The sequence below is a fragment of the Lagopus leucura genome, unplaced genomic scaffold, assembly GCF_019238085.1.
Source record: "Lagopus leucura isolate 7727_CA_CO unplaced genomic scaffold, USGS_WTPT01 Super-Scaffold_73, whole genome shotgun sequence".
NCBI classification, from domain to species: domain Eukaryota; kingdom Metazoa; phylum Chordata; class Aves; order Galliformes; family Phasianidae; genus Lagopus; species Lagopus leucura.
In genome coordinates, this window is record NW_024962252.1 from 48,751,979 (window position 1) to 48,777,559 (window position 25,581).

The 25,581-nt window shown below is 38.4% G+C and overlaps 1 protein-coding gene across 14 annotated transcripts; it reads right to left on the reverse strand.

Annotated features, from left to right (window-relative positions):
- Positions 1-206: 206 nt before the first annotated feature.
- Positions 207-24,943, reverse strand: BCLAF1 (BCL2 associated transcription factor 1). Of its 14 annotated transcripts, none has more exons than XM_042862250.1 (14): positions 24,903-24,943; positions 19,464-19,602; positions 18,377-18,446; positions 15,684-15,810; positions 13,920-14,825; positions 11,960-12,631; positions 11,677-11,846; positions 8,999-9,104; positions 7,849-7,933; positions 6,998-7,173; positions 5,687-5,867; positions 2,540-2,686; positions 727-936; positions 207-577 (listed from the first exon to the last, which is right to left on the reverse strand). In XM_042862250.1, exons 4-14 carry the CDS (start codon positions 15,785-15,787, stop codon positions 572-574), a joined length of 2,763 nt encoding a protein of 920 aa, XP_042718184.1. In that variant the 5' UTR covers positions 15,788-15,810; positions 18,377-18,446; positions 19,464-19,602; positions 24,903-24,943; the 3' UTR covers positions 207-571. The 14 variants fall into 14 exon arrangements, 12 of the variants coding, with proteins under 12 accessions (XP_042718184.1, XP_042718187.1, XP_042718181.1 ...); XM_042862253.1 differs by lacking the exon at positions 24,903-24,943 and adding an exon at positions 24,480-24,617 and having other exon boundaries at positions 15,684-15,807; XM_042862247.1 differs by lacking the exon at positions 24,903-24,943 and adding an exon at positions 24,480-24,617.
- Positions 24,944-25,581: the final 638 nt, after the last annotated feature.

Consider the following 25,581-nt stretch of genomic DNA (forward strand, 5'->3'; position numbering starts at 1 on the left):
TCTCTAATGTGAGAAGAAGAATCAAGAATCAATTTATCATTTCAAGACCTCCTGTAAATGTGGTTCTTGTGAACTAATGTATAATCAACCTCATACATGACTTTGTATTCACATTATGACTGGATAACTATAGTTAAAAACGCTTTTAATTAAAAAAAAAGCAACACAGAAGTAGTAATCAGCTGATAAAAAATGCTCCTCCAAGATTTCAGGTGTGCAGAGCTGGAAGTTTACTTCAGAATAAAACACAGACATAGGGGAGAATCAAAACTTTTAAGAGTTGTACTTGACCATGTATTTGGACAAAGCAGAATTACACTGCATATAACAAACAGTAAAATTTCTTAAAAGTTGTTACAAATATTTTACTTTCTAACTGTACGATCATTAACATAGTTTACTATATCAAGATTTTTTTTCCTAAAGGCTTAAAACAGAAAAACAATCCTTCTAAACTACTTCCAACAGTAAAATTTAAGTAAAATGCTTACATTCATTTGACAACAAAAAGAACATATTAAAAATGTTGTGTGGGTGGTGCAAAAGCTGCTCTTTCAGCTTTCTTCCAGGGTTATTCCTGCAGAAAGAAAGAAAACAGTCTTCTTGTAAACTGTTAATAACCAAACACTAAAAATATTTTTCCAAGTGATCTGTCACCTCCCCTCCAACAACCACCTGAGATTCTGTAAGAAAATTTATGTATTTTGCACTTCACTAACCGCTTACCTTTTCCTCCTTGCGTCTGTCCTTTTCTTCGTTGTTCTCCATCGTTTCTTCTTCATCTTCCACAATCCCATCCCCTTGGTATTTGTCATGTGTCCACTTCGGACTGCTACCTGACTTTTTGAAGTTAAAACGCCCTCTGCCACGCTGGAAAGTACCACGGCCCCTTCCTCGTTTGGCCCAATAATCCACACCATCATCTCTGTCATCATGCTATAATATACCAAACAATAAGGTTACAACACCTCTTAAATGCTGTACTCTGAACCAAATTTACACGTATAGAAAAAAAAACAATTAAGAAAAAAATTGAAAACAATTCAGATAATCTGTATATTATATTACGAAAAAACATATCCCTGCAATTCATAATGCTATAACTAAAAGTACCTTGAAAAACCTGATTTAAGAGTCATTATTAGCTGTGGGTACGTCCACTGTAAGTAACAAACCAAAACTGTCACTTATTTTTCCGGTCATCAGAAAAAAGAACTCACTAGTTTTCAGCAAGGAAAAAACATTAAAGGAAGGAACTGTAGGAATGTGCTTTTTATTTTTTATTTTTTTACTTTAAGGCAGAGAGAATCTTTATACTTAAGGAAAGATAACTGAAAGCTTTCAGAAACCCTGCTTCGCTTGTGCAAGGTATTGCACATCATTTTTAAACTACTGAGATCTGATATTAACAATAGTTATGGTTAGTCAGCATTACATTTGCTATCTTGCTGCTAAATACAGAATTGGGCATGTCTGACAAACATTCCATATGTGGACACAATAGAAAATCGTTTAATATTAAATGTTTACACTAGGAAGAATGATGAACACCTGTTCCAATATCTACTTTTTTAACTTGTGATTTGGAAAGCAATCTAAACTGTTTAACATAAGTAGCTTACCATTATATACCATTCAAGTATTTACAAGGTGGCTTTTTTTTTTTTTAAACAAACATTCCTGAATATGTAAAAAGTAACAGCTCTAGTCAGTCATTTTTTTTTCTAGCTATCATGGAACTTCCTTGTGAACAGTTGATCACATGTCACTATATGCAGGTGGAAACAGGGAGAAAACTTTGTATACACATGCAAATTGAAGTTGTGTTATTTATTGGATTACCTGTTAATATATTTGTGAGGAAAAAAATACTATAGGAAAAGGTCTTATCTTCGCTAACTAATGTTTTTCAATGGTGAAACAATATCCTTAGAAGTTGGCATTGTTAGGGAAATCAGCTGCAGCAGAGATTAAATATTCAGTACACTAAGCTACTCACTGGTTAGTTGTATCAACAGTCCTCCATTAATTAAATCCAGATGGGGAAAAAAAAGGCATAACTAAGATCACTTATGCCTATCATACTATTCAGGTAAGAATAGAAAGGCTGCTAATAGCAGAGTTGGTCAACATCCATCCACAAACATGTTAACTTTTCCTGATCTTTCATCTTTGTGTGTTTCTAAATGAATGTAAAAACAAAGCTTGAATGCCAAACTGAGATAAATCCACGAAGGCACAGCACGAGTCTTTTTGCTTTTGTTTTTCGTATTTTTTGCCAGAGTATGCCTTCTTCCCTATCTCACTGAAAAATATGCTTTAGAGAAGAATTCTACCTTAAGCTTCAGTTATTTCCAGCCTGCTGCAGAAAGACAAGCTGAACTAGGCACTGCAAGAACTCGGGTATTTTCTTGATTACATAACTGCAGTTACTCTCTCAACATGCAACTTTTGTAGTTGTCAATCTCCTTAACACCAGACATAAAAACGCACTCGGAAAAACCAAAAGCATGCATAAGATAGAATTCTCTACACCCACCAAGAAATATTTCTTGCTTTTTGGGGTATATTCAGGATCCCACTCCTCTTCCTTCGGTCTCTTTTGAAAAGTAGTATTTGAGTTGCTGGGACCAGTATTTGTTCCAGCAAAGACTCCTCTGGCTCTTCCTCTGCCCCTAATTCGAAACTGATTAACCAAAATGTTATTTTATTTAAGCCATTTACATAAAACCACAACAAAACGCTCAAGCTTTCTGTACTGAAAATGCTCATTCTGTTCTCAGTTAAAAATATAAAACTATTTTTAAAAAAGTCACATACTACCTTAAGTAATACATTCAAGCATTCACTTCAAAATAATGATTCTACTTAACGTAAGAGATAAAGCAAGTATATCTGAGTTCTTGGTATAAATTAACCTACATTCACCAAAGTGAAATTTCTTTTGACTGCTGGTAAGTCAGTCTGCTGCAACAAAGGTCAGAATAAGCTTCTGAAGCTGTTTGCAGACAAAACAAACAGAAAAACCTAGACTTAAAGGGGGGGAAAAAAAACTTCCAGGGGGGAAAGTGAAGTCACTTAGGGAGACAATCATATCTGTCATGAGAAAATGATTTTAGAATACATACAAATAATGCATTCTGCAAGTAACTGTACGCTTTGTGCCACTCATTCTCAACTAAGATTCAGTTATGCATTTTAAGACAGATTACATTTCAAATGAGTGAACACTCCTTAACCCAAAAACCAACTCTCCACTGTGCAGAGCAACAATCTTGAAGTATCTTTAGTGTTCTTTATCATAAACTAACAGAACTTTAAGATGACAAGATTAAAAAGTTTCACTGCAACACAGAAAATATTTAACTCAGAGTACACTGAGCAGTAATACATCCAGTTTCTTCAGCAACCAGTACTTTCTGCAAGCTAAAGACTTATGCACGAATTTATCCACACATTCCCCACTTAGGAGAAGAACAGTGAGGTTAGAAAGATAAGATTATTAAAAACTTACCACACAACATGTTTTCTGTATACAACCTAATTAATTAATTACAGAACTGGGTCTTCAGAGCTAACAGAACTAGGACTGGAAATTAATTTCATTTATTAAAACTAAGTATGCCCCATAAACAGACAGATGTAATTAACTTGAAGAAAAAAAGTTCTATGCACACCTAATTCCAGTAAGCTCCAACATCTAATGTAGAATTTATGCTGGATAGCTTTAAAAGTGCTTTGAATCAGTCTGAAAAAGTAAAAGGCTACAAAACCTTCCAATATACTTCAGAAACTAAAAACATTCTATTTATCCTTAGTTCTATTTTCCTACTTCAAAATTATTCAGAGCATTTATGGCTTTATGCTACACATAACAAGCACAGAATTCAGCATTTCAGCCTATCAGTAAGCATTAGTGAAAAGTCAACACTAACTTAGCAGCAAACTGACAGTTTAGCTTACAGAAGGACTTCCTCTACCCAGTCAGCCACACTCTCCCCATGGTGTTACAGCTTCCTATTTTAGGGAGTATTTACAACAAAAACATTTTCTTTACTCCAAAACCAAAGAAGTACTTACTTTGAATTCAGACGCTATTAGCCTAAATCACAACATTTCTACATTAGTCACCTAGTAGTATCTTACAATACTACCCACTCTGTACCCTGAAGTAGAATATTAAAATCAACAGGTTGACCTATTTAAGTACTTCAGTTTGGTTGATAAGCATTTGTGTGACCACGCACGTCATTACAGGACATCAATCAGTTATTAATGCAGTCATAACTGGCAGTCACCATTAGTCATATTATTGGTAACTAATACATTTCCACTTCATAGCTACTTAAATTTCACATGAAGTACTATCTCTCTTTAAGACACGTATAATCTGATTTTATAAAGCAGTAAAGCTGGCACTGATTATGAGATTAAAAAAAAACGTATTCTCTTCATGAGGGGAGGATTTTAAGCTCTATTTTTAACCATGGGCAACCAGGTTATGCTCCTCGGAACTGGGTGGTAGTCACACACAGTATCTGCACCATCCAAGTGTGGATACATTTACACCACACACCTGTCCCTTTGTTAATTACATATAAGAACAAGAAAGAGGAAAAATTGAATTTTTAGCATTAGAAATTTGGCATTTGGATTATTATTATTTTTTTTTTAAAGTAGTTATAACTCTCAAGATTGAAAATTCAAACCTTAAGTGCTGCACATCTCACACGCATTTTAAGACACTCTCTTCTCTGCAGTTCAAAACTTCTGCACTACTACAAACAAGGTATGTTTATATCAAACAATGCCTCTTTACCTTATTTTGTCTTAAATGCAGGCTACACAAAGGAACTATTGGGAAAAGCATGCAATTACTCCTAGCCATTGTCTTTTGTCCACCCACAAACAGACCTTTAAGGTATTTTTAATTTTTGCATAATGTTTTTATTTCCAAAGCCTTTTCTATTACTTCTTAATCTGTTCTAACACTGCTACATTTCCTAGTAAGTTACGTTAACATGCAATTTTTACCCTTAAAAATGCTATGAAGACCATGAAGGTCAACATGGTATTTTCCAAATCTCAATGCTAAAACACATTCCTGAGCTACATTAATATGCTTGCATGCTTATTGTGGCTAGTCCAGGCTACAGAAACACTGGATAGCAGCAAGTATACCTTCTCCTCTCCTCAGTATAGTTCTTTTTCAACATTAGTGCCCACGTTTTATTGTGCACCGTTCTCTATTAAATGATTTGCAGACATCACACACAAAGGAGATCAAAATGAAATTGAAAGTTATGGAGAAAAGAAAAACTGTAGAGAGTAACAGGTAATAGATCACAAGATTTCATCTTTGTAGAAAGGTCAATTTTAATATCCTGTTAGGATACAGTGTAATTACAAAACAGCAAGGAAGGAATAAAACAGAAATCATTTTTCCAATCCTAACACTAGGCTCTCTAATACTGCACTATTGAATATTTACACACCAAATAAGATTTCTATTGGATAAGGCCGAAAGAAAAGCACTGCAGAAGTGGTACATCATGTAAAATAAAAGAAATCACAACTATGAATAAGGTCTACACTAACATTAAGTACTGCAACAATTCATTTAATCTGTTATACTATTGTTGCAGTCCTCACCATCTGGGGGAAGAACAGGAGAAATGCAACTTACAAAGGTGCCTCTTGGCCTGCTGACTCCTGCAAAACCAGAGTATTCTTTCTGTTCGTGGTGAGTTTTGAACTCTTCATCTCTTTCTTTCTTGCAATCCTTTTCTTCTCGAGAACTGGATGAAGAAGCAGATGGAGAGGAAGATGGAGAAGATCTAGCACGGTCTTGCTCTCTTTTTTGCTTACTGAAAAATAAAATGATACACTGTGTGCTATTTTAAAAGCACAAGATAGACTGTAACATGCTATACTAAAAGGGGTTTCTTTATATTTAAAAAAGCTATCCCCCATCTGGTTATAAAACCACACATACACGTAATGCATTTCAGATGCTAAGGCAAGATATAGTTTCACTTTCCAGCCTCTTCTTAGCCATTTAAATGGACTAAACATACACTACTGCTAGTGAGTTGGAAAACAGCAGTCTGCAAACTGCAGAATTTTTCTAGGTTGCCATTAAGAGGTTCTGTTACTTTTAAGATCTGCCTTTCACTGAGGCAGAAAGAAAAAAACAGAAGCCAAAGGGAGGAAAACCCTCAAGGCAAAGCTTTACAGAAATTTTACATAATTCAGTTTGCATACTGTTGAGAGCATACAGTATGGGCTGCCCAACGAAGGTGGGCATTGCCAGTGGAAGGTAATGTGGATACCAGAGTCAGAAAGTATATGGGAAACAGGAAGTGTAAGTATTCATTGTATACCCAGTACAAAGCAGGATAATAAATCCCACAGCAAGACTTTTGGTAATTCCCTAAAGTTCTAATTTGACCCAACTTAAAAGACAACATTACTCAAAGGAAGGTTATACCTGATGAAACTCTTACCACTGCTACAAAGTATCCACTGAAATATGCTAACCTTTTTTTCCTTAGAAAATAGACCACTGGCTTTAGGAGAGAAAAAAATAAAAAGATTCCCCTTCTCACCCATGTTAAATCTAAGTATCAGTAAGATTCTCATACTCTGGGTGTTATGAGTTGAAAAAGTGCGGAATCAAGCATAACGAACCAAAGTTCTTACACAAATTGTTTATAGAAATGTACTGCATTGAAGTCCAACCTCCTGATGTAGCCTGGATAATAGGACAGATTAATTTGTCATTTTTTTTTTCAGTGTTAGCTTGCTATTCCAAAGTTTTTGTCCTCATCCACCATAAGCCGTGTAAAAGACAGATAATACATATTTGCTGTAAAACAAATAATTTTATTTGTTTAAATTTAAACATTCCATTAAACATCGAAAATTGAAAGCAATTAAGCTTACAATTACAAAAGGTTAATTAGAGACTAAAAACCTAGAGATTTCAAACATTTACCTGTCATCTTTATAAGATTTGTAATCCTTGTAATCTTTTGAAGTTTTCTCCTGCTTTCTTGACCCACTGGATTCCCTGGAGCCCTTTGAGTCTCCTCGCTCTTTACTTCGCTCTTTTCTACGGCGGTCAATGTCATGCCGAAGATCAGCAGAATCACATCTTAATTTTTTATCTCCCTGTAAGCAGAAATATGTTTCTGACTAAGATTTTGAAAGAAAACATCCAGAAGAGAATCTGTGGGGGTGAACCATGCCTCAGTTTTCAAGAAGAGGAGACAGAATTTACAACAACTCTTTAGCACATAAACTGAGCTTAAGGTGAACACCCTTTACAGGCTAAATCTGAGTACAGCTAAGATTTTGCATTTTAAACAAGCGTTTCCATTGAGCCAGCAGGACATCTACTATCTGATACAGACTGACTGTAAAATATTTTCTGGTAGGATATCTTGGTATCCATTTTTTCCAGTTAATTACTGCTAGCAGAGCACAAGTACCTTTATACATTCAGCCACGCTACTGTGCACATCAGCACTTTTTTCTCCTCCCATTCATTGTCCTTGGACACAAAATGTGCCAAGAAACAACCAAAAGAAAGGAAGTTAGGAGGCATTTTGAATTTTCTTTTTGCCTCAGTAAAATTCAATATATTCACATTGTGCTACACAAACTGGCTTCTTAGCAAGACTCACAGAAAAAAGGTCTGGAATGTGAATATTCCACATAACATAAGTTGTTCTAGAAGACTGAGATCCACAAACTCAAATGAAGTTAGAAGTTCATATTCAAAGGGGAAAAAAAAATATCACATTAAGTTTAGAAATAGATACTTAACGTTTACTTAGAACCTACTTTTTGACTTTCTTCTTTAAAGACCCTCTCTTCACCTGCTAAACGGGTATGCTTCCTCAGGGCACTTGGAGAGATGTCAATCCTCCTAAATGTAAAATAAAAGCAGTGTCTAGCCATACGTGTATGCAACTGCTTACGGCCTCACACAGATCAACAGAAGTCTGAATAACAAGGCACTTTAGCAGCAGAACAAACTCTTGCATATGAAGTCCCACCATCTGAATATAAAAGAAGCAAGAAGCAAGCCAAAAATTATAAACATTGGTTTTGTTCTTTGAAGTATACTAGAAGACAAATACACTAAAATGGCTGTTTGATTTTTCACATTTCCAAGAGAGATTTCAAGATAGCAATTACTCCAGAAGATGAGTATATATATAGCCAGTTTGATATCCAACCTTCAAAACAAAAAAAAAAAAACACACCATCAACGACAGCTTATTGTACAGTTAAAGATCTCAGTTAAGAGATCTTACAAAGTTGAAAGCTGAGATAACATCACACACAACACAAATACAATATACACTGCATCATGTAATCAAAAGCACACAATCAGAAATTACAACTGCATGTCTATCATCTTGCTTGTGGTGGCAATGATGATGAGGAAACGGTTGGACTAGATGATCTTATAGGTCGTTTCCAACCTTGTGATTCTATGATTCTTACCTACCAGGCTCTCTGATTTCAAGAGAAAAAACTGCTATGAATTAATAGATACAAAAACTAAAGTGATACGAGATGGAACATCTGACACCAAAGAATAAAGCTGAAGATAAAAAAGAAGCCCTGTACATGCAAGACATTTCTCTCTCAATATTTGAGAGAATATGTGAAAAAAGTAAATATAACCCAAATGAGATGCAGAGGTAGAAAAGATACGTGCTATAAAGCCACAGATGAAGCCAGAGTTGATTCATCTGAGTTTTCTTCTACAGAAATGTTTTTGTTTGGTTTTGTTTGTTTTGTTTTTTTTCCCCAGGGTTTGTTGCTGGTGTTTTGGTTTGGCTATTCCAAATTGGTTTTTTTTTCGTTTGTATTTGCACAGAAATCAACGAAGTATCACATATAGAACAGAAATAAATATTTTGAGTTCTTGAACAAGAAATATTAGCAGATATTATCTAAGACATAAGCAATTAACATATACCTATGTATTTCTGGGCTCTTTTGCCGAGTGCAGTGCTCTTCAGTTGCTTTTTGATATGCAGTGAACCTCTCATTTAGGGTCATTCCAGCTGACTTGAAGTATTGCTCTGTTGGTTACAATAGAAAAACACTGTTTCATTAGTTTAATTCAACTGACAGGTATTTTACTCCTGACAGAAAGGCAAGTAGCAGGCAAAAAAACAATATTTTCAGTAAAAATATCAAAACAACAAGCAAGAGTGGGCTTTTCCTATTCTTACACATTCTGTAATCCAAACAAAGATACAGTGCACAGAATCACTGCAAATCTACTTATGGCTACACCATGGCTGTATTAAATGTAATTCAAGCATCATACATGGATTAGATTTGTTCATTTTCAGTGACATTTTTCTCTAATGAAATAAAGGAACAATTTAAGTGATTTTCTACTTTATCCATAAGAAAAAAAAAACATAAGATTACTTCGAGTCGTGAATATTTGCAGGAAGTACATTTTACAACTCATTTCGACTTTAAGTTAGTGTTAATTCAGTGAAAACATTTAAGTACTGTATGTTTCAATAACTACAAGGATGACCTAATAACAAGTCATTTCTTAAAATAATACCATTTCTTGATTTGAAGTTTTAACAGTAGCAATTCAAGACAATTAACACATCCAAATGTAAATAAATTCATTTAAGCATCTGGCATCTTGGCAAACCTGACAACTTCTCTGACAGATTTTCTCTTGCTTTCAGAGACAGTTAAATTAGCAACAGCAAAACTCAAGGTTTCAAACCAGCTCAACAAATGTGTTTAAATGTAATATAGAAATACATAAAGTCATGAGCTATGAAATGTTACATATGAAGCAAGCTATCTGCTTAACAGGTCAACATACATCTGTATCAACTTACCGCCCGGCATCCAGTATTTGTCTCATAACCAACCATTAAAACTTGAAACGGCCACTACAAGGGTAGTGCCTCAATCATAATTCCATCAAACACAGGAATTTGAGCTAGCAACTCTGTTTTTATGCCATTTTTGCCAGGAAGACAGAAGGTTCAACTTTGCCTGTTTGGCATCTGTATCTTTCAACAGCTATTTTACTTTTGTAACATGGATTTTGCCATTTCAAAACACATTCCAGGACCTATTTATAATGAAAAAGAAAACATCACTGGGCATTTTCAGCTCTACATTAATCAAGAGCTGTTCAGACTGGTCGCATCACACCAATAATGAACATAACTTCAAATCGTCAAAATAGTTACTAAATCTGATCACAGACCGCAGTAAGTTTGAAACGCATAGAGAAGTTCTCCTTTCAAAAAACAGTCATAACTTTACATATACTAAAAACTTGACCAGACACTCTGTTAAGCTGTCATATTTACCAGTTATCTGTTTAACACAAGTCTACAGAAAAAGTCTTAATTTTGTGATCAATACATAACAGTTTCAATAATATTTCACCTTCAGTTTACATGTGCCATTTAAGCCAAGCTTTCATTGGATATAGACTTTGATCTCTTATCAATAAAATTATTTTCTAGCAATGACTGTTACACTCTAAGCAAGTGTCCCAATAATATTTTGAGTCTGCTATGTTAACATAACCTACTACCACTATTGCTTTTTTTCTAAGCAATTCAAAACAGTCATTTGGCTTTAGCTGCCTAGAGTTACTTCAAAAACAAAATAAGACTTGAAAAAATACACCTGTAGCACCAAAATCTTTCCTACTTTAAAAGCTAAAGTATATTTAAAACAATGCACACAGATAGATACACCCAAACTTCTCACCTCATTTAGCATTTTTTGACATTCCCCTTTTATATGATGATATGGTAAGTAACGTTCACCAGCAAATTCTTTCATAGTATATTAAATGCAAGAATAAGACAACAGCCTGGTAAAATTTAAGTCAATGCTACAGAAGAAAAAAAAAATTAAAAACACTCTAGATACCCTCACCTGGATTTTAAGAAATTATGTATTCTTGAATGAACTTTGCCAGTATGTGACTTGAATAAAATACACCCACTTTGTCAGGTTTTTTTCCACAAAAAGTGTGGAAGTGCTTTAATTTTATTATAGTAAGCAACAGGCACAACTGTTAAATTGGAAAATAATTAGCATATAAACAATTTAATGGAGATTTACTTAAATCTCTAGAAGTTTCAGGTTCTCACATCCAACAATACTGTTAAGTAAGAATAAAACGAAGCAGTGTATTTTAAGATCATTTAGAGAACCACTTCTTACACTTTATCAGTTTGAGATCGAAACCAGCTTTCCAATAAACATTTGGATGAGTTCTAAAGTGCTCCAAAAGGAGACGCAATGCTATATGAAGTGGTGAAATGACATTCAAATAGAATTGAAGCAAAAAGATTAAGCAATTTAGTATGCTTAAGCTTTACTAAAAAAATTTAACAAAAGTATGTGCTACTTTGGCTTAAAAATTTAACAAGAAACATAGTATGACTACTCTAATGCTCTACAATGCTTGCTTTTTTGACACTTGTTTTGGTGGCTATTATTTCTCTAATTATTGTATGTATACCTCAAAGGAAAAGTTCAACTAAATCAACATTAAGAAGGCTGAAATCTTCCTGCACTACAGACAGCAAACAGTCTTAGCTAAGTCTTAAATGCTATTGCTGAATGAGTAAATTGAACACATACCTTTGACATGATGAACCAAGGACACTATATGCTGAATAAATGACTCTGACGTGCTTTTGCTGGCCTGTGGCAGCTTAATGTGGTCAAAGATGGATCTGAACTCTTGCTCCTTCTTGATGGAATGGACAAGTGTGCTAGCAAGCAGCCTGTCTTTAGTCAAGGAAGCAGGTCTAAAAATGCATCAACAACAGAAAAGACACACAAAAAGAAACCACTAGTTTAAATAAAGATGAGTGACAGTGCAAGCAGGTGGAGAACCACTTTGTCAAGTGGAATAATTTACCTATTGGAATCGTCAAGAGGTACTGGTGCCATTTTGAGTTTAACTTCAGGACGATGGGAGTCACTGGCTATCATTTTGATCCTAAGTGGGCTCTCCTCTCTGAAGGTGGATTTTTCTCTCGCATCCAGATTCTTGTGTAGAGGGGGACTGTAATCAAAGAGTTCTTTGAGCTTTTCAGACTTTACCTGCTCAGGTGACTGAGTTTCTTTCTTCATCGTTAGTCTCTCAGAACTCTTGTCTTCGTCCTTGTGCTTATCTTTTGTTGTACTAGGCCTTTCCGCTATATAGCCAGTCTCTTTAGGCTTATAACTTTTCTCATCTCTAAATCCATCGCTCTCTCTATTGCCCTTCATTGTTACTTTAGATTTGTATTTGGTTCCTTCCTCCTCAGCATTCCGGTGAGATGCAGTAGGAAAATTTTTACCCTGATCTGCCAGGACAGACTTTCTGAACTGTCTGTAATCCTCTGTCTCCTCTGTGTCCTCCCCTTCAGAGTCATTAAACTTCTCTTTCCCAGTCTCTTTATCAACGAAAAAGTCTAAAGTTTCCTGATCCTCCCATTCCCTTTCTCCCTCTGTCCTCCCTTTTTCTGATCCTCTCTCCTTCTGGGCCTCCTTCTCCCTGGTATTACCCCTATCAAGCAGGTATACTCTAGACTCTTCATCTGTGTACCTGTGGATAGCAAAGAAGAGACTGGTAACTCTGGATTGCATTCATTCCAGTTCACTTGCATTCCTCTTTTGCGTCAATCCCACACCAAAAAGAAAAAAACATACTCCACTGAGCCATTCAACTTCAAGTAAATTTCACACGCAGTTCATACTGTACTAACTGTCATCTACGCACTAGTGGAAACATCTGAAGAAAATAATGCCTTTCTGTAGAACACGTAGAAATTCTCCACTAGAGTTTGTAAAGAGAGCTAGTGGTTAGTTTGTTCATTCTAATTTGGCACACAGCTTCACATGCACTTACACCAGTCCTTTTTCCCCATTAAAATAATAAAAACTGATAACTCAAATCTGAATTAACAGAATGTCCTAACTACATTCACAAATTGGTTTTAGCTATAGCTTGTACATCTTCACATAGGTCCAAAACACATCCACCAGAAGCAGTAAGTCTCAGCTCAAGCAAGTCTGACTTTTTGATACATTTTCTTTCATTTTCTATCAGTATATTTTCATATACTAAAAATCATTGACAGGGCAAACTCATTTAAAAATTATATCTATATCTGTCTATAACTCATTTTTCTAATAAATCCAAAGTGCAAGGTAAATTAGAAAGAAACAGTCTAACGTCAATAATGTAAGATAAATTCCTTCTTCAGTTGCTGCTGTATCAGGTATATCAAATATTTTGAGAACAAATTTGGAAAAGCATGCATTCCATTGTTCCTCACATCAGTGGAATTATGTCCCAAGAATATTAAGACCTACCCCACTTCTTAAGTAACACAAGTCAAGAAAAAGTTGTCACATAGCACCATACAATTAGCAGTGAATGCTGTTTACGTTAACAAAAATCAATCGTAATACATCTCCGTTTTCAGACTTTGCATTTCAAATTACATAAAACATTAAAACATTGAAGTGCTTGAACAGAAGTCAGTGTCAAACAAGCAAGCCTGATCCATCATTCATTAAAATATTAATTAATACTTTTCTGAACAGTAAATGGAATACAGGAAAATGTACCACAAACGAAAAACACGAAGGAGTGCTATAGGGATACTGGTCTCTGTCCCCACTAATCACCCAACAAGAACTTGAAACATCCTAAAGGAGGAGAAAGCTCAATTCTAACCAGACTAAAATTCTTAAAGATATTCATCAGTATTTCATATTCCCTTCTCCAAGGCACAGCGGCGATCTTGTAAAAATAAATAAATACTGTTACAGGTTGTTTTTTTGTTTTTTTTTTAGTTGCAACATTAATGTTATGATTTAATTCCTACCTTTTCAGAAACTTTCCACCTTTTACAGTTTCCTGTTCCCCAGTCTCGGGATAAAATGAACGTGTTCGAGGCTCCTCACGGGGAGCACTCTGTGATGGGATTGTCTTTGCAGGGCTTCTCCTCGAAGGGACGTGATGCAATGGGCTATTCTGAGAAGGACTGTAACGGCTAGAACCATTTCCAACGGAACCAGAGCCAGACCTCTCAGGACTATGCTGAATGGAATGGGAATGTTGAGGTGTGTCCTTTGCTGAGTGGGCTGTACTAAGCAAAGGGGCATCAGAGCAAGATGAACTCTGACTGGGCGGGGTGGCAATAGAAGGACTGTGGGGTGACCTTGGACTGTTATCATACGCTGAAAGGCCAGGCCAAATGTCGCCAGAAGCTGCTGATGATTTATTAAAATCGTCAAGAGATTCTGATGGGTCATGTTCAAACGTATCTTTCTGTTCGTCTTGTGATTTATTTTTCAAAGGGCTATCTTGCAAAGGAGCCCCTTCAGTTTTCTTTGCCTGCTTTTCCATAGACCCACGTCTTTTGGAAGAGACAGGTGATTTGCTGTATGGGGATGAAGAACGAGATGAAGAGGACCTCGGCGACCTGGAAGATCTGTAAGATCGACGAGATCTGCTCCGGGATCTCTGTGAAGACACAGACCTTCGCTTTGGACTTCTGGAACGGGAACGGCCACGCCTAGGGCTTCGGGAGTGTCTTCGGTTCCAGACAGGCCTATAACCTCCACGATGGTATCTACCACCTCCTCCTTGGTAATACCCTCTACCTCTTCCTCTGTAACCATAGGGACGTCTCATTCCTCTATTATTTCTGTAATCTCTGCGATAATCTCTAGAATAAACACGATCCCTGCTGCGAGATCGTGAGTATGTCCTTGATCGAGACCTAGAACTAGAATTAAAAAACAAATGTTAACATTCGACAACCGGAGAGAGAAAAAGAAGTGCCTCAAACTTAATGCCAGATCTCTCTAATACAGTCAGAATGGTAAAGGCAGAATAACAGCCTTCGAGTAAATTTTGCAGTATATGATCTCTATCTCATAAGGAATTTTAATAAACATTGATCTTCCAAGGAATTGTGAAACTTAGACTTCAGCATCACATCATTAAGACGTTACCAGCCTCAATGGCTTGCTCTGCTGTTTTTGTTTGTTTTAAAAGATCACCACCATTCTGGAGCATGGCACTCAGTTCTCCATCGATCACTGTTCACAGCCTGGAACATGACATTAGATCACCTCCAATTTAACTGAATATACCAGCCTGTAGACAGCTGCAGCTGATACGACAGTAAACACTGAATTCTGCCACCTCTTATTAAAGAAGTGGCTATGTCCAATGGTAAGAAAGTGAAGGAAAAGACTGGAGACAACTGAGAAGACAAGGTAAAGTATATCTGCTGAAGCCTTAAGTTACTCCAGACCTGAAAAGCTACATGAGAAAGGCAGAAAAAACTATCAGGGAAAGAGGCAGGACAATGAAAACCTCATGTGAAAGAGGGTGCAAGAATCAAAACAAGAACATATCAGGAAGAACCATTAGCATTCTGAAACTATACCGAGGTACAGGAAAGATACAGGAAAAGAGCAGAATAATCAAATTTCAAACAAACAGAAGTTTTACTCAAAGCAGAAACTAGTTATTGTCTATAAAGTGAAGATCCCAGCCTCATGCAAGTGAAAAAAAACTTCCAGACAGAACTCAATACACAAAAAACAATTTTTCACATAGTATGACATGAATATACCTGTATCTCTTTTTTCTAGAGTGTGATCTGGATCTTGACCTAGAGCTGGACTGAGATCTGGACTTTGATCTTGAAGAATGTGATCGAGAGTTAGATCGACCCATTTTTCCCAGTAGATAAACTTCTTCTGAGAAGGAAAAACAGTTGAAGGGAGGAGAAAAAGAGGGATGGAACTATTTAGAGACCACGTAAATAATATAAGATTATAATACTTTAAAACAAGAATATTAGGAAGATGTATAGCACTACCTAAACAGAAGAATTTTGAAGAAAATACGTTTATTAGCAACTTAAATCTCAACATACAACGCTTTAAACAATATAAGACTTAACACATCTACAGTGCAAGCTATTTGTCTGAAAAGATAGCAGGTTTCTCAGGTTTAATTGCAAACTGATCCTGTGTAAAAGGAGTTAAGTAGGCAACGGAAAAAAACATTTCTACAAATTAGGACAAGAAATAACGCAAGTCTAGACCATTATACATTTGTGATCCAGATCTAAACTAAAACTAAGCTATAACTAAATTTAAATATTCCGCTCATTTATATGGTTTATAGTTATGAATATAGAATATTGGTCAGAACTGCCAAGTACTCCCAGCCCTCCTTCAAATGAAACCTTTGAAATTTCTACTACTTAGGCTGAAATCACTCTGTAGAAAGATTTTTTTTTTACCCAAAGCTACATGACAATTCAAGCCTATACTTGAATTTGACTCAGCATTTGTTCATTTCTATCCTAAGACAATTCTATTTTGTTTCACACAGTATCCTTCTGGACAAAATGAAAAAAATCTGGGGGTCTTAGTCAACAGCAAGTTGAACATGTGACCAGGCAGCCAGGAAGGCCAAGCATATCCTGAGGTCCATCAAGCATTGCATTTCTAGCTACTCTACACTGCACTGCACTGGTGTAGTCTCACCTCGAGTACCATGTGCAGTTTTGGGCACTACGGTACAAAAAGGACATAAAACTATTAGACAGCATCCAGATGAGCGCTGCAAAGGTGGCAAAGGGTCCAGACGGGAAGAGGTGTGAGGAGTAGCTGAAGACCCTTGGTTTACTCAGCCCAGAGTAAAGGAGACAAGAGGGGAGATCTCATGACAGCCTATGGCTTCCTCAAAAGGATAAGCACAGGAACAGGTACTGATCTCTTTCTGGTGACCAGCAACAGAACCGAAGGGAACAGCATGAAGTTGCGACAAAGGAGGCTTGAATTGAATATCAGGAAAAGGTTCTTCATGATAAGGGTGGTCAGACACTGGAACAGCCTCCCCAGAGAAATGGTCACGGCAATGAGCTTGCTGGAGTTCAAGAAGCCTACACAACACACACAAACATACGCTCTAATTTTTGGGTGGTCCTGTGTGGAGCCAGGAGTTGGACCCAGTGATCCTTAAGGGTCTCTTCCAACTCAGGATATTCAGCGATTCTGTAACCTATGATTTCACAAAGTTTCAGTGGAAGTCTAAAATATTCTTAAAAAGCAATGTTTAAACTGTCCAATTTCATTTAATAATAACAATTTTGCCTCGTTAACTTTTTCTTTTGAGATTGCCCCATTTAGAAAATAATGGGTCACAGGAAAACAACCGAATATAAACTGCTGACAATCATATTCACATTTTCAGCCCTTAATATGCTAACTACAATTATTAATAACCACTAAAACAAATGGAGGAAAAAAAGAATCAACTTTCAGCTTTTGTATTGCAAACAAGCATAAAATCTCCAAATTATCATAATGAAAATACAAGCTCAACACAACAAGCACTTGTTGTTACACTGAACTTTATGCATATAGTTGATATATTATCTGGGAAGAAATACTGAAGACAAATTGAATTATAGCTCAAAGTTAACAAAATCACAGAGATTTTACACACATCTAAGCAAATTCAAACAAAAAAACAGACCAACCTTTCCCTAGCACTGTCACTCTTGCCCCATTTAACTTTCCCCCATCACAGTTGCATTGAGTCTGTGTGGCCCCAAAGAGACTAATCTCATCTGAAACTAACATAGGGAAAATATATATTGCAATAAAGATATTATATATATTTTTAAATAATATATAATACAGTTTTAGCCTAAACTAGCTTTCCAATTGACTAAAACTATTTAACTCAGAGAATACATTATAAGCTGCCTGTAAAAGGCTCCTTCCATTTAAAGGAAAGTAAATGAACATAAACTCAGAAGATTGGTTTTAATTCTTTGTGCTCAATTAAATGCCCAGAAGATGGATTACAATCTCTTATGTTATCCAGTTCATAGACAAGTCTTTAAACAGCTACAATACATGAAGTATACCAATTTTCCTAGAGCAAGAGAAAAAAGGTTTTTCTATTAAAAGGAAATTTCAGACCAAACTTTAGATATACAAGAAGTCTACACAACCTAATTTCAGTTTTAAAGGAAAAGGAATATTGGATTTTCCCTGTATAGCTTCAAACAGCGTTTGTACATTTGCATTCTTATGCGTAACAAGTGAATATATGGTACAACAGTTGACATTTACATATGAGACAACAGTTGACTTTTACAGAACATACATTTAACTCAGTAAGATTTATATAATTCAGTTTACCACTAACAAACTTTAAGAAAAAAAAAAAAGCAACATTGATTTTTTTTTAAATGGTTGGGTTCCATCAGAGCACTTGAAAATAGAATTAAATTCCCCTTACCTCAAGCCACAGGTCTGTGTCAATCAGTTATTTTATAATTCTCCGTTTATGCTTTCAGCAACACAAATCCCTACAGAATAGAAAAAAATGAACATGAGAGACAAGTACTTTCATGAAAAGACCATTAACTCCTGCTTAAATGGGTTCAAAGATTAAACTGTTTATCAACACAATAAACAGCATATTTAGTCCTAGCCTAGTGAAACCACACATTGAGATTTGGAGCAGCTTATGCATTAGCTGCTGCCAAGAGCAAATGCTCCTTCCTTTCCATACATTATCAGTCCTTCAGTCCTGCTTCCAGGGCTGTATAACCTTCAGCCCTTAAACCCTTCAGGTCCTTCAATTAAAAGGTTTCTGACAGACGCTCAGTGTTCACTTTCGTATGGTTAAGTTAACTGACTTAACAAAGACCCAAACAAATGCCAGATCGAGATTAAAAGAAAGACGACAGCATGCAGTCAAGAGGATGAGGTGGCAAATTCATGTAAGAGTTTGAACTCTAACACACAGCTTAGGACTTAACTGGAATGATCTTTTTTTTTTTTTTTCCAAAAAAGATATGGGATATGAGCTCAGTAAAACAGCAGATTTTTAGATTTCTCTGCAACATTTATATAAGAACTGCTCTGTTACAGTTTCCTATTTAAATAGGAAACATTTGCATGACTTTAAATAACCAGCATTTTCTTCCTCAAAAAAAATTGAAGTTTTTACAGGTAAACAGAAATAAAATATAACTGAAATAACAAACCCACTATCCAAAGTAAGAGTTTTTCACTGGCCTCAACCTTAATTACTGCAAAGCCTTAAGAATATACAAATATATATTCACGAATACACACTTGTAATCTGACTTGACATTAAGAAAATTTTCAAATGCCATGAAAGTGACTCAGAATTTTGTCCCAGTTTGATACAGACAGGCTGGATCTCCTTGAAATTCTGCATTTCAGTAACACGTTCATTAAAGCCAAACATGTTAACTAATCACACTTGTAGATGAAGGAAAAATTGAGAACACCTGAACACAAAAAAAAAAAGTAGCACTTGTTTTGATAAACCCTGCTATCAAAATTCCACTTACCATTCACTAGTAGTGACCAAGATATTTCCAATTTTTACAAAATATATGCTTTAACAAGTTAAAGTTTTTACTTCTCATCATCAGCAAGCATGAGTCTCTGAAGGAGCACAGTAGTGTATCGGACCATTTCAGATCTTGTCTAGACAAAAGGTGAGATGGCATTAGCTAGCAAAGGTTAATTAAAGCATTCTTACACAGAAAAATTAATACAAGCTTCAGCTAAGTGGTTGAAGTTCAGTGCTAGATTTTAAAATCAATGTTTACTACATTTTGATGTTTTCTCCACATCCAACTTTTAAAACCATTTGGCAGCTGCTAACTGAAATCAGAATCCTAACTTAGACAAGTTTTCGCATCACCCACGGGATGTACCATGGCTACTCTTTTTGCCAACGACTTGAAAACAAAAGAATGTTAAACAGAAAACCTTAAATACTGAACAGAAAATCTCAACTACTTTTAGTTTTGCTTCCATTTAACTGCTACAGGCAAACACTTGACATGCAAAAAATCTTTTTCCAAAGAACTTTCACACACGGGAGCAGAAATGGAAAGACTGTTTAGACTTCTTTTTTAAATAAAAGTTTGCCTATGTATATATTTTTACAGTGTGCAAGAATTAAAATAGCTGATTGATCTCTATTACAGAGAATTTGAAAAACAGTGGTACATACAGAGTTACATCACCAGCAGTCTCTTCCTGGGGACTCTCTTTGTCCCCACTGTCACAATCTGAAGTCACAACATCATGTCAGGCAACACAACGAAAAAGAGATGCTGTACACGTCACATTTCTAAGCAGTAACATTAATCCACAAATCAAAAGACCAGCTGCCTCTCTTACTTGGCTGCATGAAGCTTATCTCTTGACTAGTCTCAAGAGACCTAGAGGTTGCAAAGCTGTGCATGAAAAATGTGATGCAAGATGCCTACTGCTGAGCATTTAAAGAAGGAACCACAACTGCAAGAAACACAGTCTATATCTAAAACACCAATGCTGTTATCTGCATGGTTCTGGTAACTCGAGCTTCTTTGACCCTTGCTTTCTGCAGTAAATGTGGGAAAATTGATGCTAAACTCTCAAGCATTTCATCACGGGGTCAGAAGAAAGCTGGCTATTACAAAGGAAGCCTCTGTAGCTCCACAACATTAAGTCAGAACAACCTGGCACTACTCGTGTAAAGAAACAGTACCATCCTTCCAGCTGTCTAGTAACTCACATTCCTGATGGTTTTCTTCCTTATGCAGCAAAAGTATTTGAGCAGCCACACTGTGAACCAGACCAGAAAACATATGGATCACGCGATTAGTTACAATACAAGTGATTTTTCAGTATGGCTCATGACACAGCCCTGCATTTGGACCATGACGGGTAAGCCGCGATAGCCACCACTCAAGATTGCTTCCTTTGGCAGCAGTGCAATCCTAAGGCTTCCCTGAAACTAGCTTCGAAAGGCAGCAACAAACTCACATCTTAAGCTTTTTAACAGTACCTGCAAGCAGAGTGCTGTTGAAGAAAGCATACTACCAAACCTTGACGCAACCAGCTGCATATCTTTCAAGAAATGGATACTGAGTCACATTAATGATCAAACAGTCAGCAAGTTTCTTAATGCAACAGCAGTATGTACGGGTGCCTTAAATCAGCCTCAGCCACCAAGCAAAAACAAGATATGCCCTACAATCAGCAACACTATGATGAGGAAGTAGATGTCACTGTATTTTTCTTTCAAACACACCAAATTCTTAAAGATAAAAACCTGTCTCCGATTCCTTTTGAATATTTTTATGAGCCTTTCTCACTACACTGATGTTAAAGCTTTCTGACAGATACTGCAGACACTACATATCTGCTAAACACACTAATTCAGAAATTCTACACCATATGGAAGCTTAAATGGGTATTTTAGATTAGTTATCCAAATTTATACTAGCAAAACACTGCTCTCAGCTCACTATTATTTTAGCTATCTCATACTTATTTAATAGCTGTTATTACCCTTGTTTACGCATTACTTGAAAGCTATCAATAAGATTTAATTAAAAAAATCTCGTTAAAGAAATTCACAAGCTGTTGTCAAAAATGCATTTTCATTCAGAGATCCAAGCTTCAAAAGAAAAAGGATTATACAACAAGAATCAGGGAATAAGCCTGTCCTCAAGAAATGCTACAGAATTCCTAATAGTCTTTCATTATACATATGTTAAATTAAAGAGAAGTCAGTCTATTTAGGACAGCAATGTAAGGTACCTATTCAGTACTTGTGTATCTGCCATAAAATAACCACGCATTCTATCCATTCTCTACCTCCTCTTGTTTTAAATGTCCCCAAGTTTAACAGCAGCACATCACAAATGAGAATAGAACACAGTTCATTAGCAACTGTAAACCTCCTGGATAATCACTGCCCAGAATTCTACAAATACTATTGAAATACAGTAACAAACTTAACCAAACTACCTCAGGCTGTACAAATAAGAGCTGGGGAACATATTTTCTTCCTATTTCAATTTTTTTTCCCTACCATTTCTATCATCAACCATTTCCTACCTTCCCTATCATCTTCATAATACTTGAATGATTACAAAAACTGAACAAACTCACATAAAAAAATTACAGCATGAAAATTCAGCTGAAACAGTCAAATAAAGATTTGTGAAAAAAATATAATTCCTAATTTATCCATTTTTAGTACAAGACTACAGAAAATATACGTAAAATTATTTAAAAACCAATCTCCAAATAGAAGCAAGAGCAGCTCTGTAGAATAATCGTATGATTGATAGCTGTTCTGTTATGTAAAACTAGAGGCAAACATAACCACATTTCTCTTCTAACTAAAAACATCAAAATGATTATTTCTATGAATTTTGTCAAAACAAAAAAAACACAACAAGAGAACTGCTGCTATTTTGTTTGGCTTGCTTTTTTATTTTGTTTGTTTGCTTAATCAGATGTTTTCATACTCCCTTCAAGAGTGGTTTCTACAATTTCTTTACAATAGTCTGCTGACACAAAGGGCCATCCTCCCCCTCCTCACTCCAAGGACTGATATGCAGAGGTACGAAGTGAGCTGAACTGATTCAGAATAAAAAACATCAGGAGAAAGACAAAGCTGACTTCAGAGCCACATTACCTTCCAGATCCAGCTTACCACTCAGCTGGGTGAGAGCCAATGCCAGCACAATGGCCAAGAAAACAAGGCACCTCTTCTGAATACCTTTGGGAAAAACTCTCCTAACAGACTGAATAGTGTCTCACATCCTTCAGTGGTTTCCCTTACCTACTTCCACTACACTTAAACAAATCCCAAACGCTCTCTGGCATTCCACAAGCTCATAAAGCACAACTGCTGCTTCACAACCAGCCTGAGTCGAATCTACCTCAAGAAGCGTAACCCATCACCAAACAACAGCTCCCTGCTGCTGACCCAAACTGCCTTAAGTTTTCTGCAGCCCCACCGCACCAGAATGTTCCCCACTGTATGCATGCCCTGCCACGTTCCCAAGGAAGGCAGACACAGCCGTCACCTGTGGACTGCTGGAGCCAGCCTCTCAGAAGCTTTACTCCAGCCACCGTCAGCTCAGGAGACCCAGCCACCCTCAAGTACTTGATAGATGTAACACATTAGAACTCTTTCCAGCCACTCAGCGCTGCTGTCACTCAACACCAGAAGGGATAAGTAGGAGGAAGCAACTCTTCCCCTGTCACCACTAGAAGCTACACGTTCGAAGTATAATCTAAGCCAGAATCTCTGTCCCTTCTTACTCATCCCCTCTTTGTTTAATGCAACAAAAACGAAGCACAAGAAGGAAAACAGCTGGACAGTACTTTCCTGAGACCCCATGGTCTAAATCAACCCTTTCCAAATTGAGAACAATTTTTCTGAGAGATGTTTTTTATATTCCTACAACAAACCAACCATTACTCAATCTTAAATAGCTCCATAAGTGACTGTTTGTATTGTGGAGCACTCCTTTGTTTTGCATGCCCCTGGGCCCTCCTGTAGGAAAATTTAACTGTTAGAGCAAAACTTTGATCTTTGTGATAAAGAAGTGACAAGTGGTAGCAAGGCCTTACAGGATCACCACCACATGCAAAACAAAAAGCTGATTTCCTTATGAAAACTAAGGGTTCTGAAGCAAACAATAAATAAAGGCCTGGAGCAGTGGTACACCACGGTGCGATAGGTCTGGGAATATAACAGCCTCGATTAGGGAGGGGCACAAACACCAGCAGCGAGGGGTCGGAGGGAGATTTCTAAGCAGGCCAGTGAAGGCCCAGCAAGGGAGCAGCAGCAGCACAGCATTAAGACACAAGGGCCCGAACAGCTTTCAGGCCCGAGGGGAAGTTCCTGTCGCAGGCCCAACGCCAACAGCACGCAGGGCAGCATCACCTCACTCCAGTACCCTTTAAACCCCGCGAAGGCAGCAGAGCGGTCGCCCACCCAGTGACCAACGCCGCTCGGCGACCCCTCGGGCTCATCTCCCCCAGGAAAAGCGGAGAAGGCCGCGGAGCCGGCCGAAGGTGTGTGGGCCCGCCGCGAAAGGCCAGCTTAGGGCGGCCCAACGAGCCCGGAGCGGCCCCGGGCCGCCGCCCTCCCTCCTCTCCTCTACCTTAGCTCCCGAGGCGCCGTGCAGGCTCGGGGCAGAGCGCCGCCGGCTGGACCCGACTCCCGCAGGAAGCGGGGGCTGCGGTGCGGCCCGGCCCCTCCCCTCCTCCCCGGGGCAGTTGGCGCCGCCGCCTTAGGGCCTGGGGCGCGGGGGCGGCGCGGCGGATAATGGCTGCGGCGCGCGGAGGTCACGCGGCGGGGGAAGGGCGGGACGGCACCGCACGGCGGAGGAGGAGGGGGGAGGGGAGAACGGAGCGGCGGCCGCGCGCGCGCGCGGGGGAAAAGAGGCCGCCCCTCAGTCTCAGTCTCCCTCCCCTCCCCCGCGGCAGAGTACGGCCGCCAGCACGCAGACAGCGTCCCGCCAAGCCTCGCCACGGCCCCTTGCCCTCCGCCCCTTCCTCACCTGGCGGGCGGAACTCCCGGCGGCCCCGCTCCCTTATGGCTGCTCGTCGGCCATTTCCCGTCTCGCCGAAGGAAGAGACGCGGGGCCCACGGGGAAAAAAGAATCAACCACCATAGAGAGCGGAGGGACGACCGCCGCCGCGGGGCGCGTCACTTCCGCTCGGCGCGGGGCGGTGCCGGCACCGCCAACCGCCCGGGCGCCATCTTGGTTGTGGGTAGCCGGCCGCAAGCAAGATGGCGGTCGCGAGGTGGGCAGGCGGGCGGCCGGGGAGGCTGAGGCCCGGGGGCGGTATGGGGGGGCTCTGCCCTGGTGTCCCCTCCAGCCCCTTCCCTCGGCCCAGGGAGCGTCGTGTCAGGCGATGACAGCCTTTGTTTCCTCCCACCGTCGCCTTTTGTCCTTCCGTGAGGGCCCCAGCGTGGTTACCTGTCGGGGAGGGAGCGCGTCCTTCCACGGGAGTAGTGTGAAGGGGGCTGAGTGCAAAGCGGGGCTTGGCCTGCGGATCACAATCGGGAGGCATTGGCGATGCTCCGTGCAGCAGGAAGGAGCTCGCCTAGCAGCAGCGCTTTACTGCAGCAGCTTTTGCAGCAGATGTTTGCATATCGCTTGGTTGCAGTGCATCAGCGCAACGTTTGGGAGATTAGCTGAGCGCTTACTCTGCCGCGGAAAAGTCCGGTAAAGGGCTTCGAGTGAGCAGCGTTAGCTGGTGCACAGAGATCACAGAATCGTGGGGACTGGAAGGGACCTCTAGGATAACATAGTCCAACTTCAGCTGAGTGCGTCCTCAAATAACAGTTCACACTATTCAAATCTCGCTGGTCTGATACATTTTTTAAAAGGCAAAGTACGCATGAGGCAGAATATATAAATAAATACATGTATGAAATAAGTAAAGAGAACATGCACGTGGTCAGTTTTTTTGCAGAATTTTTCAATTCAGGCACGATGACTGGGCAGTAGCCAAAACTGGATGGAAAGAGGAATGGAACATGGGAAGCTAACGTACCCTGTAACATTGATTTGCTGTTTCCTGTGCTAAGTAACACACTTCTTACCTCCATCTAACCTGTAGTGTTGTTTTAATGTTCCAGAATATGATTACTTT